This window comes from Bombus flavifrons, chromosome 11 (assembly GCF_040668555.2).
Source record: "Bombus flavifrons isolate JBK064 chromosome 11, iyBomFlav1_principal, whole genome shotgun sequence".
Classification (NCBI taxonomy): domain Eukaryota; kingdom Metazoa; phylum Arthropoda; class Insecta; order Hymenoptera; family Apidae; genus Bombus; species Bombus flavifrons.
This window is the reverse complement of record NC_138452.1, coordinates 1,459,520-1,478,003: the sequence shown is the minus strand read 5'-3', so window position 1 is coordinate 1,478,003 and position 18,484 is coordinate 1,459,520. Positions and strand designations below refer to the sequence as shown.

The 18,484-nt window shown below is 39.4% G+C and overlaps 1 protein-coding gene across 17 annotated transcripts in view; it reads left to right on the top strand.

The window, feature by feature from the left end:
- dlg1 (MAGUK family member discs large 1) overlaps window positions 1-18,484 on the top strand; it is a 539,916-nt gene that overhangs the window by 238,114 nt on the left and 283,318 nt on the right. For 10 of the 17 annotated variants that reach the window (XM_069122818.1, XM_069122819.1, XM_069122820.1 and 7 more), the window contains exon 2: window positions 16,095-18,447. The exons of the other annotated variants lie outside the window; for them this stretch is intronic. In XM_069122818.1, the coding sequence (XP_068978919.1) occupies window positions 18,039-18,447 (409 nt within the window). In that variant the 5' untranslated portion in view covers window positions 16,095-18,038. The remainder of the gene's footprint in view (window positions 1-16,094; window positions 18,448-18,484) is intronic. 17 annotated transcript variants of the gene reach the window in all.

Sequence of the window (18,484 nt, the reverse complement as noted above, 5' to 3'; positions counted from 1 at the left end):
GTCTGTCGTCTGTAAGTCGACTTCTCGCGCGCACCAAACTTGCCTCGCAACCCAGCTCACTCCTGTATCTTCGCTAGACTTTCGATGTTGTTCCGCGGACCACGGTATTCAGTCGCCCAACCGCTGCATGCGCCGACGATGCACCAGAAAAAAAGGACTCTATTATCGATTTAATGAAGTTTGTGCGAATGGTTTCGCCCGACAAAAGTTGCGCCGTCGCGTTTTGCGTCATTGGCGGCGTCCGCTTCATATCATTACGGAAAGCAGCTTTCGTTCGTTAATCTTAAACTTGCGCGGCGATCTCGTCAAAGTGTCACCGAAAGGGTTTGCGGAAAGTGTTCGAGCTTTTTCGCGTATCAAATTAAATATCTGTGACGTTGAGAAAGAAAATATCTGGTTCGGTGATTTCGACTGCTTGTCATGGAACAAAATGAACATTTGCAAAATCAACTGATTTCATGTAGTTCTTTGAAAGGAGTTTTGAATCTTGACTTATAAACTGAAAAGGTGCGAGATGACTTGTAAGAATGTCGATATGAAATACCTTTGATACAGTTGAAATCCTTTGATTTGAAGGGCCCTTTTATCGCGTTTAGATATAGCTTCATGCGTTTGACAATGTACACTGCTGAAAGATGTCTACATACAAAACAATGGAAAAAAAATCAGCCACTCACACGTTTATCTTCCTTTCGTTTATTTAGAACATTTCTCGCTCTGTGCTTTGTCGTTCGGAACTAGAGCATATGAAAAGCCCGTAATAAAACGAAACGCCTTTAAACAAAGTCCCAGCATTATACTCGTAACGCACAGCTGTTACAAATTAGAAGACCATCGTGCTGTACGCAGACGTGTTAACTTTTTGTTGCGTCCGTTAAGCTTCGATGTTTTTTCCAGCGATCGTTGCCGCGACGACCGACAGCCCGTGCTCTTTTTTCTGCTAAATAAATTTCGGTCATCGCGAGGCTAACGAAACGGAAGATTGCGGGTTGAAATTTTTTTCCGCGGTGGCTACGCAGGAAATTTTGCCAAAAGAGAATAAAAAGAAAAAGAAAAGAAAAAAAGGAAACAGAAAGAATGGAAAAAAGGAGGAAAAATGTAACGAGGCCGAAAATTCCGCGGTGGAAATTGGACACGGGACGAAATAGGAATTGCCTAACGAACTGTGCAGTCGGAAGCTGAGAAGAAAAGAGGAGCCCGAGTCGAATGGCTAACGAGAGAAGGACATGTTTCAAAAAGGCCGGAAGTAGTTACCGGGCGGTCTACGTGTCCACCCAGCCGGCGTCGTTTCCTGTCAGTTCCAACAAAGTCCTTTCTTCGAAAAATCGGGTCTATGAATATGTTTCTCACCTCGTTCATTCTTCTTTCTTCGTTTTCCTCAACCATCGTACCGAATAATCGATTGTAAAGTAGGGCGTATGAGAGGAATCAAACGTGACGTGGAATATACGATACATTCCGTTTGAGTAAGAATGAAGGTCTTCTGATTATGTCCATGCTTCAACCTTTAGGTCACTTTTGATCCTATCATGTTCATTTTTCAAGTTAGATGTGAGAGCTCTTTGTTATTAATACTTAATGGTAGTCTTCTATGGAAAGACCAATACTATTCAATAGAAGTCTGAATTTATTTTTAATGAATGTTATATTAACAATATTGTATCTTTCAACCAGTGAAACACTCTTCTTTTACCTATTTTTATCTATCACATTTATTTCTTATTTTTCATTAGGAATCTTATACACATAGGACATATCTCATTAGGAATTTTATACATAAAAACCGTAGTGTTGAAACACATATTAAAAAATGTGAAAACACAAAAGTTCGAAATATCGAAGTTAATTATACCATTCGACACCTTTCAATGTTTCTATAATCTGTTCGAAATTATCTAACTTTCCAAGATCATATCTCTTATAAAGTCTCCGTATCTACGCATTTTAATGGATATTACGTTTTAATAATCTACGTTTTAAGAAAAAGAGGGCAGGCTTTCAAACGAAAATGTTCGGCTGAGCACTGTGTATCGAAGATAAAACGAGGCAGACGCTTGAATATCTGAATTCTTTTTTCCCGATGAAGATAACGTAGTACCGGGGCTAGTGATTATAGCGATACAGAAATGGTATATGCAAATGAGAATAAATCGTGTACAGCTGTGCGGCGGGACGGTGCCTCGGCGAGGATCTGCTGGGGCTACGTTGTTTGCGCTGGAAAATGAGTTCTCAATGCCCTTTGGTCGCTTAGAAATCTGCAGTGAAGTACATATATATATGCATCCTATATTCCCGGGTAAACGAGTTTTCGCAGTCGTTCCATTTCGCGTCGCCCCGTGTTTTCCTTCGTCTGATGCGCGCTTGTTACGCGGCCAAAACCATCGTCATGGTGAGAGAACAATTAGCAGACAAGAATAAAATCACAAAAGATTCCACGTCGATACTTTCATAAAAATCTGGGAACATAGCACGCGACGATTGTTGTTCCATCCGGATGGTTTGATTTATTATTAAAGCTATTGCTTTATACGAGGCATTTTCGTCCTCCGAAGTGACGTATTCTTCACCGCAATAACAAAAATCATTTTTTTCCATCCAATAATGTCTGACTTTAACCTGCTTCAATTTTCAATTGCAAGATTTATCTTGTTCAGCTTCTGCACCAAGTTAAACAAAACAATGCAAGGAAAATCATGAACTGGAGAAATTACTGACAATTTACCGGATGCTTCATGCAAAAACGTAAAAAGAAACTTCCGTTTATCGTGCGTTTCATCGGGTCGAAAGGGAGAAACCATGAAAAATTCCCCTTTGTATATAATTTCTTTGACGACGGACCGTTTACGTTAAAAACCATAGTCGATAGGAATTGCGCTATAAGTTAACGAGAGATTTTCCGTTGGTCGTGTTTCATTATAAAAGTCGTCGGAGCGTGAAACATAGTCTGATGGAGAAGTAGAATGGACAACGCGCGCATGGCTTAACAGTAGAAATTTCTCTTTTTAAAATGTTTGTTCTGTACCTGTTCGCCTCCGCATGGGCCAATAAAAATCAACCAAGCAAGACAGCACCAACCGGTTTGTCAAAACATTCGTGTAGTGTGCGAGCTTCTGAAAACACATGATAGAGAGAAAGCAGAAAAAAAAGAAGAGAAGAAAAAGAAAAGAGAAAGGGTCGAAAGGGGAAAAAGACGAGGGAGGTGGATAGAACGGGATCCAACACGTCCCGCGGGACGTTATTGAGGAAGCTTATAACGAGGTAAGGTTCGGCCAACCAGGAGTTTTTCCTACTAGCAATCTGTGAAAGGAAGTCGACGGGGAACACTTTGAGGAAGAAAAGCCCACCGGGAACTCTGTCGACGTCAATGAGACGCCGACAACTTTCCTCGATAGTAACGTACCTCTGATTCGAAGCGTCATACTTGCCCTTATATTCGCCTGCTCTTTCTTTCGAGTTTCTTTCGCTCAGGTGAAAAGTATAATCAATCTGACGACAATTTTAGTGAAAGTCGCTTGAGACATTCTCGGTTGGACGAACGCGAATGAAAAATCGGTTTGCTAGCAATAGTCCCTGTCCCCAAAAGTCTTTACCTAGTGACAGGTTAAAATTATGATATTAGAAACCAAAGAGAAATTTGTTAAACCAGTTAAACCAACATTTCATAAACCAGTAATCCAAAAAATTCGTGTCTTGCAAATTTATGTCTCGGTAGGAAGCTGTTCGCTGAGGATGTAGTTTATTACGCGTTCTGGCGATAAGTCCTAAAAGTGGATGATCAAGTGCAAAGTTGTTTTCCTGCTCTTCACTGTTATTAACCGCGTAGATTTGAAAAACTTTTAGTGTCCGACTCCCAGTGGATGGGACATTTGGACTTTAAGACATATTTAACAATAAGTTACGCTTTAGTGCCGTGTTCCCATTGCAACTCCTGGTCGACAAGTTGTATTTTCGAGGAGAGACACGCGAAAGAGTGAAATATTTTCTCATTCTTTTTTGTCAAGTTATAGTAAAATTCCACTTTTTTACTGTACATCACAATTCCCCGTAATTTATTAACAAAATTATCTCATAAGTAAAAACACCTGTAATGGCGGAATTAAGAGTAAGAGTTATTAAAATTAACATTCAAAAAACATAAATTCACTGTAATTTATTTTTAAAAGAAATGAAGCAACAGATAGGGAAAAAAGAAATTTTTAAGTAACCAAATTATTCTGTCCAAGAGATAAAAAATCTCTGGTTAACAAATTAATCAACCTGTAACACAAAAAGAACTTCGAAACAGAAGACTAGCTTAGAATTTCAATGATTTACGAGACAAATGACCACGGCTAACCGTTAATCTTGTTTTGCTCGCAGTTTTCCCGCCTCACTGATTATGCGGAAGTTGCAGTCGAATATAATTTCCGGTCATGGACGCAATCTAATTCAATGTAGAGTGATCCATGCGAACGTAGTAACAGTCTCGTACGTACGTTTAACCACGAAGTCGCACACACACCGACAGAATTTCGTGTGAACTGGAAATGAAAACATCGCAGTCGCCGTTGGGTACGGTTTCAATGCATCTTCGGTTGTGTTAAAGGAATATACCTTGTTCCTTGTATACGAGCGTATGGTAATTAACTGAAACAGCATTCATCCGTTCTACTAGCTTCGTTTTGTCCTCGAAACGTAATATCTTCCGCACGTCGCGTTGGTTTATCAAGTTGAAACATGTGCAAATTTTACTTGTTTGATAAGCTTTTTGTTCTTATTTCTCCGTTCATTGTCAATCTGAATAGATTTATGAATTCCAAAGCGGTGTTTTATATCAATTTTACATATTTGTATATGGTGAATTTCTATATTTTTATTCATAAAAGTAGGAAACCCTTATTTTTTATTTAAATTGAGAATTACAAAAATTGTATCGTTTTTAATCCTGCTGAGTTCTTTTTAGTTTTCTATAATTAACAAATTTCTGTAATTTGAGAAAAATGTAGAGGAATCATTGTTGATATCTTTAATATTTCGTTACAATTTTACGTTAACCGTTTCTAAAATTCCAAGAATATTTCTGCTTCTTAAAGCAAATGTAACATTGGGATACGAAAGTTCAGTAACTGTAAGAAACTTATATGGATTTCGAAACAATATTCTAAAAGTTCTCGGGAACAGAAAAGCATTTTGCTATTATTACTTCTTTTTGCGCAATTGTCAAAACACGACGCGCACAATTCGCGTATATGTTAGTAACAAGAAGTTCGCAGTTACCGAGTCATGGTTGTAGAAGCAACAAAGGTAACGAAGCAAAGATCTCGGGAGGATCTTCAAAATTTTGTTGCACTTCCGTGTGTCTACGAATAAACATAGAATTCCATGTGACTGTAACTCGCAGCGTTTCGTTCACATCACGAAACTACTCGCAATACTTCTACTCCGAGTAAATAATAAACTACAGTTCTAAAACAGTGCATCCTGTTTATGGACGTAAAAGCTCCTCGCGTTATTCTCTTCAAGTTGCGATGCACTAAGGGAACTAAGCGTAAATATCGTCCTCTACCTGCTGGTATAATAATTAGAAACGCGTTCGAATCAAAGCGCTTCCAGTAGAATTACTTCGAGATCAAAATGATATTAATAGGTATAGATGGAAATGAACGTGATCTACTTCGTATCTATAGATATTCTAGTTGATATTATACATCGATGTGTTATATTTCGATATTTATACAGTCGCTTCTACATATCGAGATGATGAAAAAGTTCAAGTACAAAAATATCGTTTGAGGGTTCTTCTTTAAGTTATTAACATTTTTATTTTACGTTAGAAATATACTGCTAAAAATACGCCAGATTAAGAGCTTTTCTTTTTATCTTACACATTTTGTGATACTATGTATACTTATTGTTTGTACTAGAATAGTTAACCAATCTTCAAGTATATTAAAAATGTTAAACGAACTGAAAGAAATAAAGAAAAAAGCACACAATTAATACAGAAAATTATGGTGATACGATTTGTCATTTCTAAGGATCTTTCACGCAAACTGACAACAAACAACGACGTACTCTGCACAAAAGGAATTTCACGTAAAACAGAAGACAGAGAAACATCTTCGCAAGAAGCCTGAGGCAAACATCTCTCTTTAAACGCAATTTCATACTTGTCCACGTCTTGCGCTGGTCCCACGAGCTCAGTCCGAACTTCCGTTTAACTTGAGTCACCTTATAACCGAACTCCGCAACAGTTCGTTAATTAAACGACGGCAATCACGACGGAAGTAATGAACGACTATATTCACGCTCCGGGCTATGAGCTTTGTCGTCGCGTGGGCCGAAATTCGCAACATACCACTTGTAATAATTACAATAGTAATAATAATAATAATCATTCTCACCAACGACGGAATCGTGAATATGAGGAGGTAGAAGCGAACTCGTTACGTAATCGCAATAGCCGCGTCACGGTTTTTGAAGCGTGAAACGTTGACTGGATGAAAACAGCGCCGGGAAATAGCAGGAAGGTAGTGGAAGAAGGATGGAAGAAACGGGTGAGGGGTGCGCTTACGCGAATTAAAACGACCGGAAGGAATTTCTTTTCGCGATGCAACTACATCCAACGACGCCGCGTCGACTCGTACTTTTATTACGTTCCATCCGTGAGCCGGCTATCAGCTAGAAACGACTAAACGGTTCTGTGTCGAGACTCGTGAAGGCTTAAAAGTCTGCGTGCTCGTTGCAAAAGGTAGCCAGCTTTTTTCCTTCCGGCTGTGGAATATAAAGGCTAGGCAGGAGAAAAGGCTTCAGAAGAAAATGTAGAAGGAGGAAGAGACGAAAGAAATTGCTTACGTATGTATATTCGGTTTCCGTTACGTTTGTTGATGGTTGACCGACGTGTTCTTCGGTAAAGAAAATAATTCAGATGAGAGTTTAAACGTAAAGAAGCTAAACCTTTCGAAAGTAGATGACCGCATTACAATGATTCGCGTATAGTGAAATCAAGAAGGAAATTTGCCGCGAGAGGAAGCATTTGTTTAGAGTGGGTGATTTTCAAGAGGAACAATTAGATTTTATCTCTGGTGGTGTGTATCCTGGCATCTTACATCCGACGAGCAATGTGAGGGTGGTTTTACTTTTAATTAAAGAAATACGTGCCTCTTAGCCAGCCGTGGTAAGTGTTTGAATTGCTCCGCCGAACGATGTTCACGAACCTGTGCAATAATTAAATGAACCTGCTCGCGAGAAAGAGGTAAAAGCCGAGGAGAATCGTTCCTTTGACGACGCAATCGTCCTCGTGAAAGTTTACGACTCATCGATCGAAAGTTTTTCCAGTCAAATGAAATCCACTCGATTGTTACGAACATTCGTTAAAAAACGAAAAGAACAAAGAAATGAAAGGACGGTTTGCTCGACTTCCCCTTGTTTACCCGTTTTCCTGGGATCGCGTGGACGTTTCTTGTCGCACGTGAACGCGCTGAAACGCCCGAGCGGAAACGAATCGCGGAAATTCAACCGGATTACTTCCGTCTTTTCTTTCCCGACTTCGAAACCGTTCGAAGGAGAAAAGTCGGTTTACTCGAGCTTCACCAGCGTAGAAAGAAGGAGGGTTAACTTTCGTTCGCCAAACAGAGACTATCTTACATTTACAGATTCACTCAGCTTCGTAGCAAACCCCATCCCAGGAACTTCGACAACTTTTTCGACGTAAACTTTATCCTTCGCACTCTAGCCGGCATTTCGGGCATTAAGGCTTTATTTAAATAACTTCCCTTCCTGGTACCGTGCGTTCGAGCGAGCATACTGTTTCTCAAACGAACCGCGTCCCCGTTGCGGCCTAGCGTTTCCTAAAAGCCACCACCAAGATTGCGTCGCATTTTCTGGACGCTCCCCCAAGAAATTGTATTTGAACGAAAGAAGGTGGAAGAAATATCGTAGACGAGTGGAAGATCGACAGAGAAGATTACGACATTGACAAATACGCTGCAGGATAAGAAATTAAAGGTATAATATGATAAAATTCGAAATTAGTTTTCCATTGATTTTCTTGAAAATATTGCTGCAACTTTTTGTATGAGCGCTGTTCGTATCGGAAATTCGAGGTTTTAGTTAAAAATACAATTCCAATTTTTCAATCAATTCGTGGTATCTATTATTATTTTGTAATTGGAAACTTTTGTAATTTGGTTTATATTGACATCACGGACGTTCTCATGTAGTCCTCCATGTTTCCAACGTTCCACGAACAAACATAAAACATCGTGCTACGTTATTTATCAATCAAAGTGAATCGAACTGGAGCACGTCATTTTCAGGATTATAATGGATGAAAACCAGGCTCGGTGCAAAAAATTCCGAACAATCGGATCGCTGTAATAAACTAGCGTATAAAGGGGCGATTGCATGGAAGCGTCGTCTCTTCGAACGAACGAAACGAATCATTGTTTCAGGTAGAGGCGGTAGGTAGTATATTTCGTTAGATTATTATTAACGGGTCAGTAAACGACAAAGGAAATTGTTTCTCGTTACCGCGGTGTATCTAATCGCGGTAGAATTTAGATGATACTACCCGTATACGTTTGCGTAGAACAGGCTGGCCAACAATGTTCGGGCTCAAAAGCTACCGCTCTCTGATCTACTTTGCATCAAGTTCGTCCAGTGCTGACCGATGCCGCATGAAATCTGCTTGTACACCATGGATTAGCGTTCCTCGCCTTTGTCTGTGCTTGTATCCGAACTCGAAGAATGCTCAGACTTCCGAACATCTACGATATTCACAGACGAAATGGTGCGATTGCATAAAAATTCACTGGAATATCGTTTCCTACTGTATTCTTAGGGTCTTTCTGGACATTTCATAATAATTCAAATTCTAGATAGATTGATTCGTGGATGTTTATAGGTCTTTTTCATTAGTGATTAAAACTTTTTCAACAACCCGAGATCAGAATATTTTCATCGATTTCTTAACAATGAAACCTATAGCTTCATGTAGTGATTTAGAAGTACGCGTTTAATTCTTCACGATAATTTTCTAATGGTGACATTCATTATTTTATTGACGCAAATTTAATTCGATAGAATGGAATACAACGCGACGTAGCAGGTACCTGCTTGGTCTGAACATTATACGAGCCTTTCAGAAGTTGAACTGATGGTCAACTTCATTTTTTTTAAACTTGTCAGTTTCATTGCACAGGTAGTAAAATTAATGTCCAATTTTCGAGATACAGATGATTTACTTCTATAGGTTCACCTATCATAAAGAAATGGTGTAAATATTAGTCAGTTCTTTCAAATTTAAGGAAATAATGATTGTAACATCATTTTTCTGTATTTTCCAAATCATAGAATTGATCTCAGAGTAGCTTCTAAACGACTCATATGTTGATTTATATAGCCATAAATATGTATAATAGTTATCTGTAATTTGAATAAATCACAACGGTTAAAAAAAAAAACCCTTGTTCATCAATAATGGTCTATCCTAATGCAATCTTCAAGGGATTTAATTTCAAGTCAAATGGAGGCTATAAATCGAGCAGCATTCCTATTTGAAAGCCTTGCTTCGATAGTCACGCAGTTCCCAGAATAGCAGTTGAATTCGTAATAGTAAAACCACGCAATATTGAAGAATCGTTGGACGCTGTTCGCGTTATGAATTTATCGATCACGCTTGCAAATAATGCAGTTAGTACCCGCCTGACCTGTCATAGCTGTACAACTGCCGTTCGAAAAATAGTACAATTGAGAGACATCTGCGCGGTAACGATAACCGATCGAAATTATACTTTTTTGATTAACATAGGGAGAGAACGCGGCACGTGGAAATCTAGTAAACAGATCTATCGATATTCATTTGCGGTTATTCGACGGGATTTACCTGCGCTAATTCCATCTGAATCGGAGAAATTAATTCGACGATCAACCCGTGATCGTAGGGAAAACCAATTAAACCTATAGTGGTCCGTAACGACGGCTAATATTTGCATGGAAAATCGAAGCCAGCCGACTCTCGTCCTTTCGATCTCTCGCCCTATTCTTTTTTTTTTTTTCTTTTATCCTTCGTTTTATCACCGAAATTCAATTCAAGAGACGTGCTTCGTGTGTCTCTACAATGTTGATTGTCAATGTGTGTCTCTACACAACCTCGTGTTTACTTGATTGTAAACAGCGATTGTAAACCTTGAATGTTGGAACAGCGATTCACTTTATAAATTTGTGTCGTAATCCGATAGGAGGCATCGTGAAATAGATTTTGAGAGCGTCGAAGTCAATTAAGTCGATCGGCGATCGATGATATGTATAGAATAGAACATTGTAAAATGACACAGTGGAACGAGAATTTTTTAGTCGATGCACTATGTTTACGCGATAGGGTATTGTATTCTGAAAGCCTTTAGCTTGCAAAGAACATTTCATACAATAACAATAATTTCTGCCATTATTTATCGAGGGCCTCGATATCTTCCGTCCCTGGTTCTCTATGTTCTTCTTCGAGCTCTCCTCTTACGTGCCATTCGTATAAGGTAACCTTTGAGAATCTTCTGGAACCTCTTATCAAGCATATATTACATATACCTTACTCTTTGATTTCTTGGTACATCAAGAGATGGTAGGACAGAATATTAATTTTGGATTTTCTCGTAGGTCTTTCAAGAATAAAATCCCTTTCACTACAACATGCAAAACCAGAATCATGTTTCCCTGGTTATAATATTCTTTAACCACCATACACGAGATTTTGCATTCAAATCTCCAATAAATATGAGAGCTCTTTCAGACAAGTGAATAATGCTTTTGAACGGCTAATTAACTCTTAAAACTCCCCTTCATTTCCTCTGAACCTGCTCATTCGTGATACTCGGGGAAAGATAACACCAGACTATCAACTATTTGTGCGTCTCTGTAAGCTTTACCACTAGCCACCATCTTTACTTTAGCGTTAGCTATTTCTTCTTATAAAACTCTCTCCAAAAAAAAAAACTTTATACGCCCTATTTACGTCCTTTGTTGCTTTTCAAAGAACGTACTTTCAAAAGGGCAGTTCTCTTCTGGCGCAATAAAAGAAACTTTCGTCACAATGGAGTGTCGAAGTCCCTTACGACTGAAAGTTTTTAAATTATTGATGGATATACACGACGACGTACCGTTTCTCGAGTAGCTAACCGTTACAAATATTACATCGATCATCGTGGAAGTTTTGGAAAGTCTTAAAGCACTTTTATCTTCAATGTTAAACGTCTGATAAATAATTTTCAAAATTTGTATAGCAATATCGTTGAATTTAAACTTAAAACAAGCCCTGTTCAGCTAGTTAACTTGTTAGCGAGGTCTTGTCTTAATCGGAAAGTTTCATGATCGTGGAATTAAAAGTTAATAAAGATAAATTAATATTTGGATTGGCTAATGTGAATCTTGTTTTTTCCAGTTAATGAATTAAAATTAACAGCTACACATTTGAGGAAGGAGAAATAAAAATAGGGAACAAATTTTTATTATTTGAATTTATTGAACAAAATGACGAAAAATCATGAAACGACAATGTATGGTATCGTAACCAGCAAGCTGGGAAAAGAGTTCCGTAGGTTCGACGCGGTCGTTAGCCGTGAATCAGGCCAACGATGTTGTTTTTTGACGGTACGTGACGCTATAGTGTCGACACATTAATTTCTGTCGATCGATACGCCGCTGGCTAAAATAAATAAAAATCGTAGGCAGAGCATCGTTATTAGTGGTTTTGCACACGGTGCGCTGCTGTCGGCTGCTTTTTAACAGAAACGACTCGTGTCGGTTTCGGCGCTCGCGAATATTCAACGGTGTCACGGAATCGAGAGCCGCGAAAAAATTGCCAGGGTTGTAATGCAGCCGCGTTACCACAGTTCACCTCCGAAAATCGTCGATCTCGTTTAATATTTCCATTGGTCGCATCAGGGAAAATTTTCGCTGCCGAAAATTCCGTGTCGTTCCAACATGGTGCGAACAGTGAATTCGTGTCCGAAATAACATACTCGTTGTTGTAAAAGTTGTTTATTCAAAATAAGCGATAAATTTTCATAGGAGTGCGTCCCTTTTATGATTCTGTAGAGGTAGGATATACGATATTCGATATTCGATATTCGATATTCGATATTCGATATTCGATGTTCGTACATAAAAAGTATTCTCATGTGATTATACATATAGATGATTATAGAAGTTGGACATTTTATCTATACAATAATTCAAACATATAAAAATAAATTTCATAGATACACTAAGCAGTAGAAGAAATTAATAAAGTAGGACCTACGTCGAATTCTTATGTATTTATGAACTTTCACATACAAATATGAAGTAATCTCAGATCCCGACTGATTCTAATTCCAATGAACGGAAAAAATGTTTTTCGTTAATCACATAGAAAACAGCACGTTTTTTCGCGCGTATCGATTTATCACGGATTTTCATATTTTTTCTCTGGATCGCTGTAGCTCTTCCACGCGCCTTCTCCCGACGAAATATACGATGACACAGACGTGAATCCGCGATAATATTTTAATATTCTTTTTTTTTTTACGGCCGACACACACGAGAGTCGTGCCGTTCCGTGCCGTTGAGCCGCGTTTTTAAATAACGTGCGTCGAATAAATTTCTCGCGTGAACGGCCGGACGAACAAACGAACGAGAATATCATAAATTTTCATGCATCGTGGACGAAGTCTCGGATACTTTGCGCCGCGTAGAATCAAAATAAATTCCGGCCATGTAACCTACGTGTGCACGCCGCGCTGGGTCGCGCTGCGTACAATTGCGCGAAACAACTCGGCTGCGGAACGGACCCCGCGTTGCGTTTAATTGCGCTGAATGCAACGCGCTCGTTCCGTCTTAGTCTCACCTTGGTTTTCCGCTAATTTCACCCCTGAACTTCGTACAAACACTACACGCAACTTCGTTCCGTACCGATTAAGAAACACAGACGGTCTTGTTACTTCGAGGATCATTATAATTTACAGAGGTAGGAGGAGAATTTTTAACTTGTCTGAATAAAACCAGTTCCGCGGAAACAGGAATTTCAATGCTGTAGTGGTAATGATATTTTTATAATTTTTAAATGCTACATATTTAATTTTATCTCTCTGTATAATTGTAGAATGAAGCGAAACTATATACAGAGTATACATAGTATAGTACCCGTACACTACACAGTTAAAAATCATAGTATACACTACGAAACAGCATGGGTTCATTATTATAAAATATTCCTCATACCTTTTCAAGTCGCGAAAATGAATTGTGGCACAGAATAATATTATAACTTAGTTTTAATTAAGAAATTAAAGAAATGATACTTTTAAAAGTTGAAATACTTGACCAAATTAAAAATCTCTGTATTTTAACCTACATCGCTATGATTTTCAATCTTTCATATAGTATTCTCAATACGTTCTACTTAATTCACCTATCGTCTGTAAAAACTTCTCCAGAAAAATTAAAAGTATTTCTGTTGGTTGGCTCTAAATGGAAGTAGTTATAAGAAGTGATGGAAGTAATGGACGATGATTCGAATTATATTAGAATTAAACTTGTTGACTCACCGAAATTCACAATATTCTACATTTAAACAAATAATGAATTACATTCTTCCTCCCACTTTTCTCTATCTATCTCTATCTATCTAACAGTAAATTATATTCTTAATCAGTTAACCTTCTCTCATGAGCTATGTCATAACCATCTGTACTGATCCCTGTAGAATATTCATCTGAATACTTTTTAATTGCTATCACTATACACTTAAATATAAATCAGATGTGAAACGTATTATTGCGAGGAGAAGAGGCGATGATAGGCGAGCACTAGGAGCATCAGTGGCCAGCAGTCGCGTATCAGAGAGCGTTTCAATCGTATTGTTCATCGCAATGGCAGTTTGTCTGGATGATTCCCCGACCTCTAACGTCCATTCACGTCCCCGATGCATTATTTCGTACTCGCGATCGCTCAGTGATTTACTGCACCGGCGTGACGGGTGCAGGCAACTGCATTATTTCTACCCCGTTATAATCGCGTTCGTTCGCGGTTTATTTATCCGCGTACTATGCATTTGATGGCGGCTGCGAGCAGACAAAGAGCCACGGAACGTCAATTGAACGGTCGCAAAGGATATGCCTTCATCGAGTATTAACTAGCCATTATATCGACACCTATTCCGGCGTATTTTTCTCCATCCTCGATTAATTATTTCTTTGAACGAACCTGTGCCAGTTTTTATGATCGTCCGTGATTTATCCGATGAGAAGAAAATTGAAAGGATTTGTTTCTATAGTTCGAAATATCTATCGAGATCGCTATATCATCCAATACGATTTATTTCATATCAAAAAACATAAAATAGAGTTCGTGTTAACATTCCTCTATATAAACTGTCATTTTGCTTTGTTTTTGCCAAAAATAGAAGAAAGGAAAAGGTTGATCTATATAAATAAATCTTTTCCTCTCCAATATATGATTTCTGGTTCCAAAAAGCATCACTCGTATCAAAACATTCTGAGAGTACTAAAGGTTAGAATGATACTGAATTTCAAGTTTAGAATACCATCCAATACTAGAATCTAATTCGAATTTTAACTTCAAGATCAGATATTGTACTCGAAGTGAGCTTGTTAAAACTGTCGTTCACATTCCAGAAAAAACTGCAACTCTTTCTGCTTCATTCGTATCATTAAAAAGCCCAATACGCAAAAATTTATCGGTAACTCGACTTGTCATTCAAAAACGGAGAATCATCGTTAACAAGCAACCCCTCGAGCCGAAGATTCAAGTTTTAATTGTTACTTGTACGTGAGAGATACGAGCATCTTGCTCGTCGCAGTGACGAGGAGTGCCAGCAGTCAGTACTCGAAGAACATACAAGTGTTTTCCACTGCGTCGTTCGTCGAGACGCCCGTCATAATTTACAACTCCGTCTCTTCTGCTTTCCAAGGTTTCTCGACGCTCGAGTCAATCCATAAAATTCCTCTACAGGTCTGTTTCATATTCCAGAACTCAGAGTTTGGTCGCGTTTGTTCTTCGCGTTGCAAAACGCGTCGAGTAATTTACTTTCGATCAAACTTTGTTTCACGATCAACGAGGACACGCCGTCACGGAACCTTAATGATACAATTGAATAGCTTCGAAAGTTTTTCAGCGAAAGATTTTCGTGACTTGCAGAGAAACGAAATGTATGTGTAAAATCTATAGCGCTGCATCGACGGAGATGATTAAATTATACGACAGAATTGAATGAAAGCATCGTGAAACAATCATTGCCGACAGTTAATCGTTATAAATTCTGATATTTGTTATCACATCTGCTTCGTATTTTAATATAAAATACTAGCTCCATGTCGATATGCTCATAAAAGATTTTAAACGCTTATAGACACCTTTTATGAATGTATTACATGTATTATGCGAAACATTAGCATAGTTATGAAATTGATAAAACCGTATTTATTACTAGAACCATACTTACTATGAGCGTAAGATAGCTCCTCATGCTGTATATTAATGTTTTGCTAAATGTATGTTTGCGTTAAATATCTCGTAATTTCTTCATAGATACATTTTTGTATTGATTTTAAATTTCTCCAATATAATCACGACAGACGTACCTCATTACAGTATTACTGAATTTTTAAAATGTTTTATATAATACATAAAATATAGACATAAATGTTTTCTATGATAACTGTCTAAATAATTTTCCGGTCCAGTGTATACTTTCCGATAGAAGCAATGAAACACGAGCAATAAAATCAATCGGTGTATCGCGGCTGGAATAGAACCAGAGATACCGGAATATTTTCCTTTTAACGAAACAAATCGAACTTACATTTCCGTGATCTCGGGGATCTCATTTCGCTGTATCAAATGCGGGGCTATTAGACACGGTAACCGCGTCGTCTGAAGGATCCTCCTCGTCGCAGCATCAGAAGCTCGACAAAAAATAAAAAGAAAGAAAAAAAATAAGAAAGGCAAAGATAACTACAAAAAAGGGGGAAAGGAAAGACGCCGATCCTGTTCGAGTGTGTTTCCTTTTGCCAGTAGAATCTCGTCCAGGCTTGGTGGCATCGTTCGTATAACTTTTACAGGCTAGCGTAAGAAAGGGACGGTTCTGAAGCCCCGTAATAGAATTCAATGTAAGAAAGAAGAAAAAACGTGGGATCGACAAGGTCTGGTTGTTCGGATAAAAGAAATCCCGGACACTTATCGAACCTTCCCGTCCAGTAACTTCGACGTGGAGCTAAAGCTTCTTGGAAACGGTTTGCAGCGTTCAGTGAAACCACGTTATCATCGAGGATCAAGATCCAACTCTGTGTCCCCGAAAGGAGCCGATTCAGCCGTGCGTAGCAAGTGAAACGAACACGCTGGCCGGAAGTGCCGCCTCAATGGGAGCGGGTCCTCGTTCCAGGGGGCTGCATTCGGAAAGACGTCAGCCTCGCGCAGCTCGATGGGTCACAGAGAATCGCGGCGAGAAAACAGACGCAGAAGTTGAAACGGCTGGGAGACACGAACGGTGTTGGCCAGCCCAGCTCGTTGCAACTTGCTCCGCAGCGATAGGGCAAATGGGAAAGTTGGTGAACGGGGCAACGACGATACCTTTCTCGGCTTGCTTGCTAAAAACTTTCACGAGAGTATTCCATAGCCAGCGCGGATCACGAACGAATCTTTTCTACTTTTCTAAGTGCGTCGTTCATCGGGACCAACAGTAACTGGCAGTGTGTCCATAAGCTGGCTTCATTAACCGTAATCATTTACCAGGGAATGACAAAGTTGCCCGTGCAGTTTCATTGACTGCGATCGAGGTTTCATTGACCATTAATGTTATTCACGACGTATCACGCGGATACGACTGGCCTAACAATTTCTTTGCTACGTCGTTGGAATGTTAACAAACGCGGTGTGATCGTGCGAAATTAAAACATACGAGAAGAAACATTCTGAAGAAATCTGGATATTTCTGAAGTCGTCGGTCGTCACGTTCCCAACAATCGTGCCTTCCATTTTGTCATGTAGCCTCGAGAATGTTGAATCAGTGTATGGAAACGAGTGTCTGAAAAATTCTATGGATTTTTTTTTTTTTGTTCGTCCTATCGGCGTAAAGCGCAACTGCAGCAACGGCACGTTCCTTTGTAGTTCGTAATCCGCAGTTCGCACGTTCCGAACTTGCCGCCAAAATCCTAATCCTGACGAATGTTGCGCGTTCCTGCTGTCAGTGAAAGATGTGGAAAGCAGCCGAAGGATTCGGCACAGGGGATCTTCGATTTGAACGAATTTGTGGAATGAGCGTGTTCGCACTTGCTGAAGCGACCGGTTAGGAATCGAATCGATGAAACACATCAGCCAGCTTGTTGAAATGGAGGTGAAGTAGGATTACTTCGATACTTGGGTAATCCAAAGAAGAATGGAGGTAGATCGACGAAGAATTTACGGCGGATAGGTTCCATTAACGGTGAGACAAATCTCGATGCGAGCGCGACTGTGACGAACTAAAAATTGGAATCGAACGATTGGTTGTACAGGCGGAGGAATTCATGCCTGAAGAAGGAACCAGCGGGAAGGTTCCTTTCGAAAAGGAACGAAGTAAGAAACATAAATTCTGGTAATATTGTTATCCAAATTCACAAGAAATGACGTGAGAAGCGTGACGTCAATGATGTAAAAAATATTTCAAATTCGAGAACATATACAAACAAAATCTGTATTAAACATAAATCCACAAAGTATAATCGAGGGAACAAAATAGCTAAAAAGAAAATCAAACTGCCTAACTAAAATTTTCCAAACTTAATTAAATTCTCTGAACAACTATTACTTTAAAAAAACCTTGCGTGTCTTTAAACGAACTTCCAAACAAAAATCCGAATTTACCTAGAAAAAAAGAGAAAAAAGAAAAGAAAAGACAATTAATAAAAGTCTAAACAGGGTAAAAACCACGTTACGTATCTAGAGAAGCAACAATCATTCCAGCGATCAGGCTGTGTAGTCGTGGTTAGGAAAGAAAAGGAGACGTCGTTAGCAAAGATTTCAGTGCTATGCATCGCGTTGGCTACTGGAGCCTCGATGACCTTGACTCAGCGAGCATGAAGCACCCATCGAGGTCACCGCGACTTGAGATTGCTATGGCACTGTTCGGCATGGTCTGGCTGTTGCGTGTCCGCTCGGAGATGCGTCGTTGCTCGAAATGTCGGCACGAAGAGATCCTGGCGGCCCAGCAACAGCAACAACAACAACAACAGCTGCAGCAGCAACAGCAACACCATCATCTCCATCATCATTCCCATCACCAGCAACGCACACTGTCGCAGACTACCAGTCTACTGCAGACCCCCGACGATGCGGTCAGCTCGTCGGCAAATACACTGTTCACTTTGGATACGCCTGGCGCCGTCGGTTCCGCCGGAAGTTACTGCGAGGTGCACGGATTCGTGCAAGCGAAAGAAGGTAGTATTCGTTCGTCTCTCGATGTCTGCTTCCAACG